Source organism: Vulpes lagopus, chromosome 7 (genome assembly GCF_018345385.1).
Source record: "Vulpes lagopus strain Blue_001 chromosome 7, ASM1834538v1, whole genome shotgun sequence".
NCBI classification, from domain to species: domain Eukaryota; kingdom Metazoa; phylum Chordata; class Mammalia; order Carnivora; family Canidae; genus Vulpes; species Vulpes lagopus.
Window position 1 is genome coordinate 78524004 of NC_054830.1, and position 16869 is coordinate 78540872.

Genomic DNA, 16869 nt, shown 5'->3' on the forward strand with positions numbered 1-16869 from the left:
TGGAACCTGGGCTGACCTAATGTACCCCAATCTGTGGTTTCTTTTTGCCATGCTTTCTGCCTCCTCCTTGCCCATGGGCTCCACAGCCTGTTCTGCTGGGTCTTCAGATTGCCTGACCCAGAACTTTACGCCCTCAGATACTTCTGGCCCCCTTCTGGCTCTTCCTGGCCTAACTTGTCCTACTGGCCATAAGCTGCAAGTGCCAATGGTAGCCTTCAAGACTGCAATTAAACATATGACTGGGACTGAAAAAGCTACTGCACCCAGTGGGTTCAACCTCCATAATTTATGCTGCAATTGCCAGAGGACAGGTGGTTTGACCATTAGGATGTACCACCGCAAAGCAATTTAACTAATTTGCTTTCCTAGGACCCATTTGTAGATCAGGCCCCAAAAGACAGGGCCCTATTGTCATCTAAGGAAGTTACAAAGTCACTCTCAAACTTTAGCTACAGTAGAATTACCCAGAGGGCTTGCTGGGCCACAATCCTTCTTCTAATTCTGAAGGTCAGTAAATCAGAATGACAATTTGTATTTCTAACTGGTTCTCAGGTGAGGCTGAAGCTCTGGCCCAGGACCGCACTTTGAAACCTATGGTTTTCAAACTTGGCTGCACATTGAACTCACCTAGGGATTTTTTAAAAAGATTTTGATTGATTGTGTGTGTGTATGTGTGTGTACATGAGCAGGGGAGGGGCAGAGGGAAAGAGAGAAGGAGAGAATCTCAAGCAGACTCCCCACTGAGTTATAGACCCTGCTGCAGGGCTCCATCTCACCACCCTGAGATCACTCCCTGAGTCGAAAGTCCAACTGACTGAGCCACCCAGGCATCCCTGGGAGTCTTTTTATTAAAAAAAAATAATAATACAATGCCTGAATCCATCACCAGAAATTCTCATGTAACTGGTCTGGAATACGACTGGTCACTGGGTACAGTATAAGCTCTGCAGGTGATTAGAATGTTCACCCAGGGTTAAGAACATCTGCTGTTGTCTGTTTCATTAGCAGAGGCTGAGCTAGAGGTTGGGAGCCTTTTTTATCTCCTACATGGACAAATAAATATAGGATACCCAGTTAAATTTGAATTTCAGATAAATAATGAATAATATTCACTGTAAGTGAAATTTTGCATGGATGTCCTTTTTTGTTATCGTTATTTTGTTTTTCTAGATCTGGCAACCCTACTCTTAGACACTTCCACAACACAGAATGAGAAACAATTATCTGCCAAAAATTATCCTATTTTATTAATAGTAACACCAAGTCACATAGGAAGTCAGAGGAGAGTCAGGATAAGAACTCAGGAGTCTTGACCTCAGTCCAGAGTTCTTTTCCTTCCATCACACTTAACTGTGTTAAAGACACTTGTACCCTTTTCTTGTTAGAAGGTTATTGTCAGTTGCCTGGAGGAGACTTCAAAGGACTCAGTATGATTTACATCCTGTCCTCTCTGCTCCTGTGCCAATCCTCACCTCCACCCCCGATTCTACGTTGCAGGTATCACAGAGGCTGTCCTAGGATATGGCTATTCTCACAGCCGTATCTTAATGGCCACCTAAGGGAGGAAGTGGACTGGAAGTGGTACTGGTCAAAGACAGCTGTGAGTGAGAACCCATTATTGGGTAACACAAGGACAAGTGGGATTTGGCACAGGCAAACTACAAGCAAAGCATGTTGGGAGAGGCCCACTTAATTCGCAGAGACACTCGGAATTAGTTGTAAATTCTCTGGGAAGAGATCAAGGCAGCGGCATAAACAGTTCAATTAAACTGTCGGCTCAATGCTCAATGTGCGGTAATGGTCAAAACATAGCCTTTAATCTAGATATAGAGGATTATCTTTGGACCCATAATGAGATTCCTAAGATTAGTTGTACCTGAGGTGGAGAGAACAGAACTGGCTCAGTGAGGCACAGACAGCCTTGCATGTCAGCACGACTGGGACTCTTGTGAAAAGGGCTACCTGGATGCCTCAACCTTCCTGGAACTCCCTCCGGATGCTGGGAAGATAGGTATAAACCTCATTCTGCTTCCTCTACTTAAGAGACACAGCCTGGGAACAGAACACTAGAACATATCTGCTTCAAAAACACAGCAAGTCTGTTATGTTTCCACCTCCAGACCAAAGTTAATAACCACTAGTATCAGGTCCAAGGCAGAGATGTCAAGTTTTAGTCCTCTGCCATTCTGCCCTCTGTGGTCAACCACTCACATTCACTTCATTCATTTGACAAATACTTATTGTGTGCCTACTTGATGTCAGGCAATGCCCTGGACATTGGAGATATGCAGTGAGAAAAAGCAAAGATCCCTTTCCCATTGTGGGGCAAGATAATAAACAAGAAAAATAAGTAAAATATGCTGTGCATGAAATGGGTCTAAGCAATACTCAGAAAAATAAAGCATAGGAAGTGCTGAATGGGAACAACAATCCTAGATATGGTGCCCAGGGGAGGCTTTACAGAGCAGGTGACATTTAAATACAGACCTGGGCCACCTGGGTGGCTCCACCACTTAAACATCTGACTTCAGGTCATGATCTCAGGGCCCTGGGATTGAACCCTGAGTAGGGCTCTGCACTACGGGGAGAGTCTGCTTGTCCTTGTCCTCCCCATCCCCCCACCCCTCCCCCTGCTCGTGTGTGTGTGTGTGTGTGTGTGTGTGTGTGTGTGTGTGTTTTGCCCCACACACAAATAATGAAAATCTTTAAAAATAAAATAAATGAATGAATATAGACCTGGAGGGAGTGAAGGATGAGTCATAGGAACAGCTGAGGGAAAGCATTCTAGGCAGAGGAGATATAGTGCAAAGGCTCCAAGGTGAGAGTATTCAAGAAATACCAGAAAGAGGTAGCCTGGCTAAAGCAGGAGAGAGAACAGTACAAAATGAAGTCAGGAATTTGAGGGGACTAAGTCATATAAGGCCTTGTGGGCCACTCTAAGAATTTTAGCGTTTCTTAATTAGGGACATGGGGATTTAATGGGAGATTTGAGCAAAGGAGGGACATAATCAGATTCAGTTTTAATAGGATCACTGGCTGCTGTGTTTAGACAGAAGCAGGGAAGCGGGTAACATGCCTGCGATGATCCAGGCAGGCAAGAGAGATAAAGGAATGTTGGGCTGGGGTGGAAGCAGTGGAGGTGGTAAGAAGTGGTAGGATTCTGCATAGCCCTTGCTGAAGAGCTGGGGGAAACAGGAATAAAAGAAGGTGTCAAGGATGACTGAGGGTTTTGCCTCAGATCTTCTTAGAGCACTGCAGACTCCCCAAACTATGATTTCAGCCCAGTTCCTGCCCTGGGGCCCAGCACACAGCAGGAGACATTAACATTTGATGATCTGAACTGAAAGTAGATGAGTCTGTTGGGTTGGTGGCATCATTTCTCCAGGTCTCTATCAATGACATGGTCTACCTCCAGATACTGGAAATAAGGATGTAGGGAAAAGAGCTGCCACGTCCCCACCTTAGTCTAAAATGAGAAGTTGAGACAGGGCAGAAACAGAAACAGGGCCATACCCAACCCTTCCAATAAGAACAACAGAGACCAGTGCAGGGCCGGGGGGCCGGGGGTGGGGGGTTGTGGTAGGCAGTCGCTAAAAGTAAAAAATACCAGTGATGGGCATCGAATTGGGTTTGTGATACCAAGAGACCTGGTACCAATCCCAGGTGTGTCCCTTGATTCAATCTCTTCCTTTTAGTCAAATGAAGTGTGAAATGGGGTGGCTGGCACTCTGAAAGGAGAGACTTTTAGCTCTAATGCCATATAGTGCTCTGATCCTTTCCGTATAAGCTCCTGTCCTTTTTTTTCTTTTAAAGATTTTATTTATTTATTCATGAGAGACACACACAGAGAGAGGCAGAGACGCAGGCAGAGGGAGGAGCAGCTCCATGCAGGGAGCCCGACAAGGGACTCCATCCTAGGTCCCCAGGATCACGCCCTGGACCAAAGGTGGCGCTAAACCGCTGAGCCACCGAGGCTGCCCAAGTTCCTGTCTTTTTGAGCCATTTGACATACTACTTCTCCAACATCATCTTTAGGAAACTTTTCTGTTTCCTTTCAGAATGATTATTTCTGACTCTGTTTTGTAAGGTATGTCTATACTAGTTCCCGAAGGAAAACATCCATATGTTTCTGCCTGCTTGAAGTAAATACTACCTTAGTCCAGTTACCCCATCTGTAAGCTGGGAATAACACCAACTTGCTGGGCTGATGAGTAGGGTTAATTATATACAGAACGTGTTGGGGTTGAGCAGATACACAAGTGCTCTGGAAGTTCTTGGCATAATACTATAGCATTACAATAATTTTGGCTTGCAAATTATACCCCAGCAGAGGCATCACATGGAAAAGCGGGTCTAGCCCCATGGTCTGCTGAAAGTGAAATCGAAAAAATAAGTTGTGAAATATAACTTCTCTTCCTAAACCTTTGGAAAAAGCGAAGATAATTCTTCCATGTGCAACACACATGCAGGGAATGAGTTTCCAGATCCTGGAGAGGACTTTCTTATCCTGAGTAGCCTGGCCAGCTGCCAGGGTCTGGCTGCTCCTCCTTACTGAGCCTACAAGCAAAAATGGGAAGGGAGGGAGCCAGAGAGGATTTGTGGTTGCTTGAGAGATGGGGCTTACAACGAGGATATCTTTGCCTTTTGGGTTTTCTTCTATTTGGGCCTCCCTTACTTGCAGAATAATTAAGTGTTTATACAGCAGAGGAGTGATTTAAAGGGTAATTTGAGATATTTAAGTTAGGGTTACCCAAAATAAACATCTTAGTCCAAGTCAATTTCTGGTTCTTCCACCATCCCCCAGACACATCACACACAGACACTAGATTATTTCCTGAGTAATGCCAAGTAGGTAGATCCCAGGCAATGAAGGGGCTGTGTAGATGGTGTCTGTGGCTGTGGGGGTATGAACAGTGGGCTTAAAAAACCTTAACTGGGGGGACACCTGGGTGGCTCAGCGGTTGAGGGTCCGTCTTTGGCTCAGGGTGTGATCCCATTGTTCTAGGATCGAGTCCCATATCGGGCTCTTTGCATGGAGCCTGCTTCTCCCTCTGCCTTTCTCTCTGTCATGAATAAATAAATAAAATCTTAAAAAAAAATTAACTGGCTTATGGAGGATAACAGTCCTGTCTGACCGAAGAGGGAAGGAGCAAATGGCTTGATCCTGCAGGGACAACTTGCAGTCAATTCCATTATATCACTGTGTGCGGCTGAGGACGGAGCTTCAGAGGAAGACCCAAGTTGGAGCCCCGGTTCGGCCACTGCCGGAACTGTGGCCTCAGGCGGTGAAGACGGGAGAGCTCTCAGACTGGGAATGTGACCTCCACCTCCAGTGTGGCCAGGGCTGTGTCCTGGCCTAGAGCCTCTGGCCTTCAGCCTGCCCTAACAGGTCCCACTTTTCCTACAGAAGACAGAAAAAAATGGAATCCCGCCAAAGCCCATCTATTAAAATACACAGGGAGCAAGTGGAGATTATTAACGATGTGGGCCACGGGGCTAATAAGTCAGCCTTCTAGAGAACTCCTCAGACTTCGGGCCTCAGTTCTCGCCCCTCCGGCGCTCCACACTCGGAGCAGCACCCGCTCCAGTGGCGGTTACCTCATTTCCACGCAGCTCTTCGGGCTCCACGGGGGAACCTGGCGCCTCCCGGAAAAAAGCTTCACTGGGCATAGCTGGGCCCCTCCTTCGGCCTCAGTTTCCTCAGCTCTGGTCACTAATCAAAGGACGACCCTGGGTTGCAAAGTAGAGACTGGTGGAAATGACATCCTTTCAGCCCCACCAGACCGGGAAGTGGCAGCCCCGCCCACGTGGGTGGCCAGAGGTCCTTTGGGCCACAGGTCGGCCCTAAGCGGGGTTAAAGCCCCGACTTCCTCAGAGAGGGTAAGCCAAGTCGGCCGAGGCCTTCCCCTCAGCCGGGCGCTGCGGTTGGTGCCCGGCCCGCCAGCGGCCCCCCCAGGCCGCCCCCCCAGGCCGCCCCCGTCGTCTCGAGGGCTAACACGCTCACTAGCAGAGAGACTCCTCCGAAGGTCAGGGACGCGGGGCCCGAAACGGGGTCTCCGTCCCTTCAAGAAAGGGATAAGGCACCGTGTCCCCCACGGTGTCACACTGTCAAACTAGAAATGTCCCGGGAAAATTCACCCCCGCGCCCCGCCCCCAACAGTGGGTCCCTGAGGTTCACAGCGCGCGGGCTCCAGGAGACGCGCCCGGGTCCGGCCTCCGCGCGCGGCGGGCTCACGCTGGCGACCTCACGCCCCAGGCGGCGGCGGGCTGCGAGCGAGGCGGGGCCTGGAGCGCCGCCGGCCCCCGGTGCCCTCAGGCGCCACCCCGGGGCTGGCGCCGAGGCGGCCGCGGGGGGTGGCGCGTGCTGAGGTGGAGAGTTGCGCCTCCCGAAGACCCGGGCACGAGGGGGGCGGGGCTTAGGCCGCGGTCTGGCGGCCCGGCTCGTGGGGGTGGGCGGGGCGGGGCGGGGCCGGCGGGGGCGGGGCTGGGGGCGGGGCGCGCGCGGGCCCCGGGAGGGCGGGGCCGCGGCGCGGGGCGGGCTCTGGCCGCCGGGGTGTCACACACGCGGCGGTTCGGGAGGCGGCGGCGGCGGCAGCGGCAGCGGCAGCGGCAGCGGCAGGCGCCGCCGGGACCGGCACGGGCGCGCGGCTCGGGCGGGCGCCGGCTGCCTCCCTCCGTCGCTCGCTCGCTCCCCCTCCCGCTGGCTCGCCGGCTGCGGGGCCGGGCTCCCCCCGGCGCTCTCGGGCAGGAAGAAGGGGGGGCCGAAGACGCCGACAAGTTCCCGCAGCAGCCGCAGATCCCGGCCCAGGCGGAGGCTGCGGCTCCGACGGGGCAGGGGCGCGCTCGCCGCGGAGCGCACGGCCAGAGCGTCCCAGGCGGGGGGCGGGGGGCGCCCGGGCCTTTCGCTCTCCGCGGGGCCGCGGGCCGGGATCCCATGAGACGCGCCCGTGAGGGGCGAGCGATCCGAAGCCCGGGCGGCGCGAGGCAGAGGCGGAGGGCGGTGCTGCAGCTGCTGGAGGCCGGGATCGGCCGGCAGGAGGCGGCGGAGAGAACTTGAACTTGGCGTCGGGAGCGGGCGCCCCGGACGCCCCCCGCCGGGGCCGGGGCGCCGAGGGACCTGGGCCGCAGCGCTGCTCCCCGAATGGCCGCGGCGGCGGACCGGGCTCCCGCGCCGCGGCCCTAGGCGGCCTCTCGCCATGGCCAAGTGGCTGAACAAGTACTTCAGCTTGGGCAACAGCAAGACCAAGAGCCCCCCGCAGCCGCCGCGGCCGGACTACCGCGAGCAGCGGCGCCGGGGCGAGCGGCCCTCGCAGGCCCCCCAGGCGGTGCCGCAGGCCCCGGCGGGCGCCTCCGCGTCCTGCGGCCCGACTGCCGCCTCCTGCTTCTCGACCTCTTCGGGATCGCTGCCCGACGACAGCGGCAGCACGAGCGACCTCATCCGCGCCTACCGCGCACAGAAGGAGCGCGACTTTGAGGACCCCTACAACGGGCCCGGCTCGTCGCTGCGCAAACTGCGCGCCATGTGCCGCCTGGACTACTGCGGCGGCGGCGGCGGGGAGCCGGGCGGGGGCCAGCGCGCCTTCTCCGCCTCGTCCGCGTCGGGCGCCGCCGGCTGCTGCTGCGCCTCCTCGGGCGCGGGCGCCGCCGCGTCCTCGTCCTCGTCCTCCGGCTCCCCGCACCTGTACCGCAGCAGCAGCGAGCGGCGGCCCGCCACCCCGGCCGAGGTGCGCTACATCTCCCCGAAGCACCGCCTCATCAAGGTGGAGAGCGCCGCGGGCGGTGCCGGAGACCTCCCGGGGGGGGCCTGCTCGGGCGGCCGCACCTGGAGCCCGACGGCCTGCGGGGGCAAGAAACTGCTCAACAAGTGTGCCGCCTCGGCCGCGGAGGAGAGCGGGGCCGGCAAGAAGGACAAGGTAAGGCGCCCCTTGTTCTCACCCCAGGTTCCGGAGCCACTGTGCACACGGGGAAACTGAGGCAACGCTCTGGTTCCTTCGTCAGCTTCGGGCCGGGACCCTGGGGTAAGGGCTCCCACGCCTTGCCCAGTTCTGTCCTCTCGCGCGCTCTTTCCCCCGGATCCTCGGCCTCTGGCACCGTTTCTCTATCTGCTGCCCCTAGAATGGCCCCTCAGCCAGGTGCCTTCTTCGGAAGTAACCTGACGAGGGTGCCCCGCCATCCTTGTCCAAGAAACACCCAGGCGGCCCTTCCGTCCCCCAGGACCTAAAGTCTGAAAGTCAGAGCTGGCACGGATCCTGAGGAGCGTTTTTTCCTTCGCTACTCCCGCCTCCCATTCTATGGATGGGAAACTGAGGTCCAGTGCTGGGAAGGGACTCGCCCGATATTACACAGCATTCTTGGTGGCAGATCCGGACCGGCTGTCTTTAAACGTATATATGTAAATCCCTCTAGGAGCCCTGCCCTGCCCTGACCCACCCCTCGCTCCAGGTTTCCTAATCGGAGCGGCCTTTTGTACTGGAGCTGCACCGGGAACCCCCACGCGTGCTTTTCCGGTTGAAATACGCTGCCTCCAGGAGCTTTCCACTTCGACCAGTCAGTTCCTCCCCGCCGTGCACAGAAGGGGGTCGGCCAGTCCGTCTGGCTGGAAGGAGACTCCTCACCTCTTTCTTCCTGATCCCACCCCCACCCCATACTGTCCCAGGAATGAGGGGGGGGGGCGACTCTGTGACAACCCCCCTCCCTAACATTAGGCCATTTTGATCCCCGTCTTTGAAGCATACCAATTACGGCCAGACTGGGCCCCTCACTTCCCCCTTCACACTCCTGTGACACCTTCTCTTCCCGCATAAAATAATACTCGTTCTGTCTACTTATGGTGGAAGGCAGTGTTTTGATTACATCTGAGGCCCAGCTCCCAGCGATGTCTGTCAGGCCGATGTCCCTCTTGTTCTCTCCGTCACCCCCACCTTTTCCCAAAGGTAAACTTTTGCCCGGGTGTGGGCTGGGGAAGACTGATAGCGAGTCTGAGCTCCTTTTAGGACTGGATGTCCAGACAGGAGGGAGACAGGCTCCTACCTGCCAGCTGGTGCTTGGAAAGGGGTGTTTTTGTTTTCCAGGCAGAAGTAAGGGGATGCCCCTCCTTTTAATTTTTCTGCCTGGCTGCTTCTCTCTGAGGTCCCAGGTCCCAAGAGTATTCCCTCCCCTCTGCAGGGTGGGCAGTGATGGGGCCGGTTTAGGAGCATGACTTGGAAGCATAGACTCTGGGCTTCCTACAAGAAGCTAGGAGCCAGGTGGCCACCCAGGTGCTGCCTTGAAGGGGGAGAGGTTTCTCTGGGAGCCCCCAGGATCAAGGGCTTGTGGCTGATCTGTGAGGGAAACACCAAAGAGGCTCCCTGCTGCCTTAGATATAGCTCAGGTTTGGCGAGGTGCTGGCTTAGGAGAATCTGAAGTTCCTGGGTATGCTTGGTTTGAGTAAGGCCCCGCCTTTGAAGATGGAGAGATTCCCAGATTCCCGGTGCTAGACTCCTGTGCTCCCCCTGTTAGTCCACAACCACCTCCCCAGTGGGCACCCCAGTGGGCAAATCTTTCTCTCCCACTGCTTGTAAAACCTTTTATGGCTTTCTTTTCTTACCTTTTTTTTTTTTTAAACGATTTCATTCATTTATTAGAATGAGTGGGGAGGGGCAGAGGCAGAGAGAAAGCAGACTCCCTGAGCAGGGAGCCCGACATGGGGTTCCATCCCTGGACCTTGAGACCATGACCTGAGCCGAAGGCAGACGCTCCTCCACTCAGGCGCCCCCTTCTATTATGGCTTTCAAAATTTTAGTAGACTTTTTTCCCCCCTAATTACAGTTAAGACTTTTTTTTTTTTCAATTAAGACTATTTCAAATACTGAGGGATAATAAGGTCTTATAGTTGGAATGTCAAGTGTGTTTAAGAGTTGGCTCTGTTCACTATCATGGTTTTTTTTTTTTTTTTTTTTTTAAGATTTTATTTTTAAGTAATCTCTACACCCAGTGTCGGGCTCACATCTACAACCCCAAGATCAAGAGTTGCATGCTCCACTGACTTAGCCAGCCAGGCACCCCTTACCATCAAGTATTTTTTATGGGTCTTTTCTGTGCCCTCCTCTGCTAGGTGCTAGAGCAGTCCCCTGTGAAATTTATGGTCCAGGCTGCAGTGTGGATGAGGAGTGCTGTGATGGGGGTGCTGTTACAGGAGGGCTGAAGTGGGGGTGGTCATGGACAACCATGATTGTGGGAGAGGAGGGTCAGTAACTATGATGGACCAACAGAAAGAAAGGCTGGCACTTTAGGGGATGCAGGCAAAGTGCCTGTGGCTGTCATTGAGAGGTTAGTGTTGCACAGGACCCCAGAAGGACAGCAGGGCCCAAGTTAGGGAGGACCATATATGCTAAGCACAGTGAAGGCCAGTGAAGGGATTTAGCTGCTAAGTGATGTGAGCAGATAGAGTGTTTTTGATCACTCCTGGCTGCATTTCACCTACTGGGTTGTGACTTTGAGCCCTTTGATCTTTTGAGAAATTGTTCCGATCCAGAGATAGGAGTTTCAGCTACCAGATATTCTAACAAGGAAGAAGGGAGGCAAAAAATAAAAAAAAAAGAAGGGAGGCAGTCACAGAGGGTCACACTGTGCAGTGGTTCTCAAACCAGAATTTAGAGGGTTCTTTAAAACAGATTCATCCAGAGTGCTGTGCGTCCTGAGAATGTGGATTTCTAACAAGTTCCCAGGTGATCTTTTGCTGCTGATCCCAGTATCACACTTTGAGGACCACTGATGTAATAGTGACTTCTCCTTAACCTTCCCCCTGGGTCTTCTGGTTAAAATTGCTTTGGGATGCAGAGACTCTAGATCCCCTCATCTCTGTCCTCTGTGTGGGGCTATCTCCTCATCTGGGGACAACACCCACCCCCATTCCTGGTCAGGCAATCTGAACCCAGGCTGGTTTTCTCATTATTTTCATCAGGACAGCTTTTGGAAGTCCAGGCATATCGTAGTTCCAGCCCTGAACACTTTGGAGCCTTTCTTCTACCCCTCCCCATGGATCCAGGAAAACCCACTTCTAGTGCCCCACTTAATCTCAGGCCCAGCTTCCTTTTGTCAGCTGTTGGGGATAAGACAAGAACCTATAAGGCTTTTGAATGCCTCCCCACACTCCCGCTCTGTGTGTGCCCAGCCCTGTGTTTTTAATGTCAGGCTAGAGTTGGGACCTACTGTGGTGTGAAGGAGAGCTGTTGGCCCACAGATCGTCGTTTCAGTGCATCCAGTGCCACCTCCCACTATGGTTTATCTTTGGGGGCCCTGCCTCATGCCTCCCTATGTCACACACTTAGGCATCATATTATTCTTCCTGTGAGTTGTGTGACACACACACCCACACTCACCCAAGCATCCAGTCGTGGACATTATTCCTTTTAGAATCATGTGAAAGAAAGGAAGGAATGAAGGCTGCAGAAGACTTGTCAGTAATCTCTGGCCTAAGTCTCTGGAGGAGATTGTCACACGCTGTCTTCAACATTGGTTTCCCTGGGGGTTTTGTCTGGGAGAGGTCTTTACTGAGGAGGCAGCTTTGAGCTGGATCTAGAGATGGAAATGGAGTTTCAGCACAGGGGAAGTGCTGACTATAGCCTGCAGCAGCACTTCTGAACCAGTGCTCTGTGTACATGTGTGTATGTAATTTCACACGTATGTATGTGTATATGTACACACAGAACTTCGGTATGGAGTGTGTTCTTGAAAACCAGAGCTTTTTGCATTGGGCCTCTTGAGGAATGAGAGATGACATCAAATCAGTGGGGGGCTAAGTTTGGACACCACAGGGAGTCCTTGAAACTGGTGAGCCAAGAAAGGGACAGATTCCGAGCCATGACTGAGCTGCCACAATGGGTGGGGGGAGATGGGGTCAGAGTTAAGAGACAGAATCTAGGGGAGAGACAGTGAGGACCTGAGCTCCCGGGAAGAGAAAACGAAACTTTAAAAAAAATTTTTTTTTTTATTTATTTATGTATGATAGTCACACAGAGAGAGAGAGAGGCAGAGACACAGGCAGAGGGAGAAGCAGGCTCCATGCACCGGGAGCCCGACGTGGGATTCGATCCCGGGTCTCCAGGATAGCACCCTGGGCCAAAGGCAAGCGCCAAACCGCTGCGCCACCCAGGGATCCCCCGAGAAAACGAAACTTTAGTAGAAATATCATTCCTGGGGATCCCTGGGTGGCGCAGCGGTTTGGCGCTTGCCTTTGGCCCAGGGTGCTATCCTGGAGACCCGGGATCGAATCCCACGTCGGGCTCCCGGTGCATGGAGCCTGCTTCTCCCTCTGCCTGTGTCTCTGCCTCTCTCTCTCTCTGTGTGACTATCATACATAAATGGATAAATCTTAAAAAAAAAAAAAAAAAGAAAAGAAATATCATTCCTTCAGGCTGTCTTTATAAAGAAGTGATGATGACAAAAGAAGCCAGTAACTTGGTAGGTCTCCCTTTGTGCAGCTGAACAGGTCTCCTCCCGTTACGTTTTCTGCTGAAGTCTTGTTTCTTTTATCATAATTAAGTAAATGTTTCCACCACAACTGAGAAGGTCAAGATGCATGATGACATCAGTTTCCCGGGTTTTAAATACATGCTAATGTGTACCAACACTTTATATTTTGTCAGCATCCACAGGGTTGAGTTAAATAACATGTTTCCTAAAGAATAATAGCATGTCTAACTTTCTTTTTTTTTTTTTTTAAACATTCAGCAAACAGTTTCTGCTCGTCTGCTAGACAGGGGATATTCAGAGAATAAGGGTGGCCAGCTTTCCAAAAAGGAAGCTTCTCAGTTTGCATTGAACACCAGCTTCTCAGGGTCTAATCTGGGAGACATAACAGCTAAGGAGACCTGAGGAATGCCCAAACAGAAAAGCATGTGCAAGGGGCTGGTAGGGCCTCGACTCTAGGAAGTCAAAGAGAACTTTCAGGAGGAGGTAACATTTGAGCTCTCAAAGGATGAGTGGGATGGGACGCTTGGGTGGCTCAGGGGTTGAGCATTTGCCTTTGGCTCAGGGCATGATCCCAGAGTCCTGGGATCAAGTTCCACGTCGGGCTCCCCGCAGGGAGCCTGCTTCTCTGCCTAGGTCTCTTCCTCTCTCTCTGTATCTCTCATGAATAAATAAATAAAATCTTTAAAAAAAAATGATGAGTGGGAATTTCCTACGCAAGGGAACTAGGGAGAAGGGCTGTCCATACATTAAGGGATAGGACAGCTTGGGACAGAGCTTCGATGTTTGGGAAAGAATGGTTGGAGGCTCAGTGGGGTAGGCGTGGTGGGTGCTGATGAGGGAGGTTGGACCCAGAAAGGGAAGAGAGTGTCTCATGTGCTTTGTTGGGGAGTTGAAAATGGTCTTTTGGGCCTTTTCATATGCAGTCATTGATGTGTGGTTTGATCGAAGCCAGAGTCAAACAGGAGTTACCAATTTCTATTTGGTTAATGGACATATTTTCCAGTTCATAGAAAGTAATGTATGGAAAGGGTAAGAGCCAAAGTTGGTATCTGTAATTTGGCTTGGGATACTTTATCCTTTAAAGTCCTATCACTTGAAAGTTGTGTGAGAGAAATGCTGCCTATCAAACCCAGTTTTCTCCATTGATTTCCCAGAAGAGAAATATTCTCTAGGCTTCATGCTAACCACTTAATTGGTCATTTAATCCTCATAATTACCCTAGAAGAGGTTTTTTTTTTTTTCCTAGAAGAGGTTTAGATACTACATCAGTTAGCTATTGCTGCATAACAAATCACCCCAAACTCAGTGATTTTAAACTAGAGGTTAGCAAACTTTTCTTAAAGGGTCAGATGGTGAATAATTTTAGGCTCGAAAGCCAGACAGTCTCCATCACAACTGTTCGACTTTGCCCTTATAGCTAGAAAGCAGCCATAGACAATATATAAATTAAAGGGCATAGCTATTCAATAAAACTTAATTTACAAAAACAGGCAGCCGACCTGTGGTCTGTAGTTTCCAATTCCTGCTTTAAATGATAAGCCTTTATTATTTGTTCACAAGCCCACACATCAACTGAATAGTTTTTCTGGTCTCCGCTGGGCTCACACATGCATCTGTATTCAGGGTAGATGTGCAGCCCTGCTGATCCTTGCTGGGCTCTTTCACATGTTTAGGGGTAGCTGTTTAGGACGGTCTGGACTAAGAAAATTGGGCTTTGTTCCATATGGTATCTCATCCTCCATCAGGGTAGCCTTGTTCATATGAGCGTGGCAGGCTTCTAGAAAAGCCAGTAAGGTTTCTTGAGGTTGGAAATGGACACTGTCCCTCTACGTTGTGTTGATCAAAGCAAGTCACAAGGCCAGCCAGGATTCAGGGAGAGAGGAGGAGCTGCAAAGTTACAGGGCAAAGGGCAGGGATACAGACAGGCCATTATCAAGGCCATTAATGTGATCCATCCAGCACAGGTAGTGTTGCCCTTACTTTATAGGTTTGAGGCTTCGGAAGATAATAATTTGCTTAATGTCCCACAGATACCATGATAGAACCAGGGTCACATCTGTACAATCTGAATTCCAAGTTTCTATGTTTTTTTTTGTTTTTGTTTTTGTTTTTAATAATCAGTTCTATTTTCCTTAATTTAAATGGAGATGGTAAGGCTCTGATTATTTACCGTAATGTGATTTAAGTGTCTCCTCCTTTCACTTAATGTTTCTCTTCTTGCACCCCTCTGCCCTAATTCCCACCTCTTTTAGTCTGGGCTTTGGTGGTCCCCAGAAGAGGCCCCAGAGCTGGCTTTTCTCTCTCCCTCCCCCATCTGCCTCTGAGTTCCATAAATGAGATGTTAATATAGCCCTTGAATTATTTTATAGAGAAATTCTGCATACAGAGTTGGTGCTTCTCAAGGGACAGCTGCAGAAAATGTGTGTCTTGTAACTGTCACGTCTTTTCATTCTAACACCAAGCATTCCCTCTCTCCAAGGATTGGTGAGGCTGTGCATGATGTTTTAAGGGGAGGAAAAAAAACTAATGGCACTTTGGGCTTATCAACAAGGAACCTAAGTTTCCTTAAAGGAGATCAGGTGACCATCCTCTAATCTGACAATCTCAGAGCAGAACTGATTTCCCCTGTCTTAACCTCCAAGACTTGACCTCATCCTCTCCCCACCCCCAAAGCATTTCTGACCCATAAAATAGGCGTTAAGGGGCAAATCTGAAACAGGTGTGGCTTCCTCTGGTCATTTAGCAAAGCTCAACTTGACTGTGTCAAGTGCTCCCCTGGGTGGTTTATCTTGGAGCTGACTTTTACATCTCATCCTGGGAAAGCCAAGAGGTAGTGGCCTGTGGAAGGAGGAGGAGATCAGGCTTGGCCTTAGAAAATAAATTGGGATTTATCACTTTGAAGCAGAGAGCTGGGATGCTGGCTGGCTGATGGCATCACCTGTTGGCATTCTGATGGTGGTGGTGGGTTTCCTATAGGATGGAGACAGAGGGTGCCGTGGTCTCTGCTGCCCTGACTTCATAACTTCTGAGCGTGTGGGTACAGGGATGAGCCAGGGGGTATGTAGCGCCTGCCGAAAGGGAGCTTCTTGCTGAGGACACGGGAACTAGGTGGGAACACAGATCTGTATGGCAGATTTTATCAATAAAGTGGTGTATGTGAGCGGAGAGCCATCCTGGCACAGATGCTGTTCTGGGCAGAACCTTGATTCCATGGAGCCAAAGGAACAGTAGGGTGAGGAGGAGGTTGTTTTGGTTTCGGTTTTGTATTTTTTAACTGAAAGAAGCAGAGAAGTCTTCTTGGAGGAGGAGGCATTTGAGTAAAGAAAGAGTGGTCACTTCAGTTGAGGGAGCTTTCCACAGTAGTATTAGGCAATTCTTCCATTATACATGCTCAGTCAGGTACAATTCATTGTACTTTATTTATGCATTAACTCTTAGTCCACAACCAAATCCTTTGAGGTAGGTGCTACTATCATTCCCATTTTACATATGAGAAAACTGAGGCACAGAGCTGTTAAGTAACTTGTCTTAAGGTCATACCACCAGCAAGTGGCAGAGATGAGATTTGAAACTGGATCCAGAGTCCTTTTTTTTTTTTTTTTTTTTTTTTTAAATTTTTATTTATTTATGATAGTCACAGAGAGAGAGAGAGGCAGAGACACAGGCAGAGGGAGAAGCAGGCTCCATGCACCGGTAGCCCGACGTGGGATTCGATCCCGGGTCTCCAGGATCGCGCCCTGGGCCAAAGGCAGGCGCCAAACCGCTGCGCCACCCAGGGATCCCTGGATCCAGAGTCTTTGATTTTAGCTACTGTGCTATCCACCCCCTCAGGCTGCACAATCTCATGCCTGAATTTTCTCTGCCTTATTTGTGGCTGGATTTGCTCTTTATAAGAAATGCCCTCCATTAGCCTTGTAGGAGCAACTAATTCCTAGATTTCCGTATTTTTTTTTTTTTAAGATTTTATTTATTTATTCACGAGAAACACAGAGAGAGAGAGAGAGAGCAGAGACAAAGGCAAAGGGAGAAGCAGGCTCCCTGCAGGGAGCCAGATGCAGGATTCAATCCCAGGACTCTGGGATCATGCCCTGCACCAAAGGCAGGCAAGCGCTCAACCACTGAGCCACCCAGATGCCCATCTGTATTTCCTAACTTAAGGGCACTTTTATACTGTAGTTAGTTTGCTTCTTAGAGTCAGTCCTAAGGAAGGTGCTAAACCCCCATCTTACAGATGGAGAAACAGGCATTCAGGAGGAATGGAGCCTGCCCTGCTTCCCAGCAGGTACTAGCCGAGCCAGTGGCCAGGCTGTGGACCTTCTGTTCTGAGCCCAATGCCCTTTGTGCTGCGGGTGTGGAGGTGGCTTGGCCAAAGCTCCAGTCCACAGGAAGGGTGACAGCCTGATTGATTTCCGGTTC

At 51.1% G+C, this 16869-nt stretch overlaps 2 protein-coding genes across 3 annotated transcripts in view; one reads left to right on the forward strand and one right to left on the reverse strand.

The window, feature by feature from the left end:
- Positions 1-10629, reverse strand: part of LOC121494681 — a 78064-nt gene extending 67435 nt beyond the window's left edge. Inside the window, exons 1-2 of one of the 2 annotated variants that reach the window (XM_041761382.1) lie at positions 7936-10629; positions 5599-5730 (exon numbers count right to left, since the gene is read on the reverse strand). In XM_041761382.1, coding sequence (XP_041617316.1) covers positions 8290-9210 — 921 coding nt within the window. In that variant the 5' untranslated portion in view covers positions 9211-10629 and the 3' untranslated portion in view covers positions 5599-5730; positions 7936-8289. Of the gene's footprint in view, positions 1-4207; positions 5731-7935 lie in introns of those variants that run through there. The other variant, XM_041761381.1, reaches the window with a different exon arrangement.
- Positions 7168-16869, forward strand: part of SHB (SH2 domain containing adaptor protein B) — a 139782-nt gene continuing 130080 nt past the window's right edge. The window contains exon 1 of the mRNA XM_041761379.1: positions 7168-7913. Coding sequence (XP_041617313.1) covers positions 7197-7913 — 717 coding nt within the window. The 5' untranslated portion in view covers positions 7168-7196. The remainder of the gene's footprint in view (positions 7914-16869) is intronic.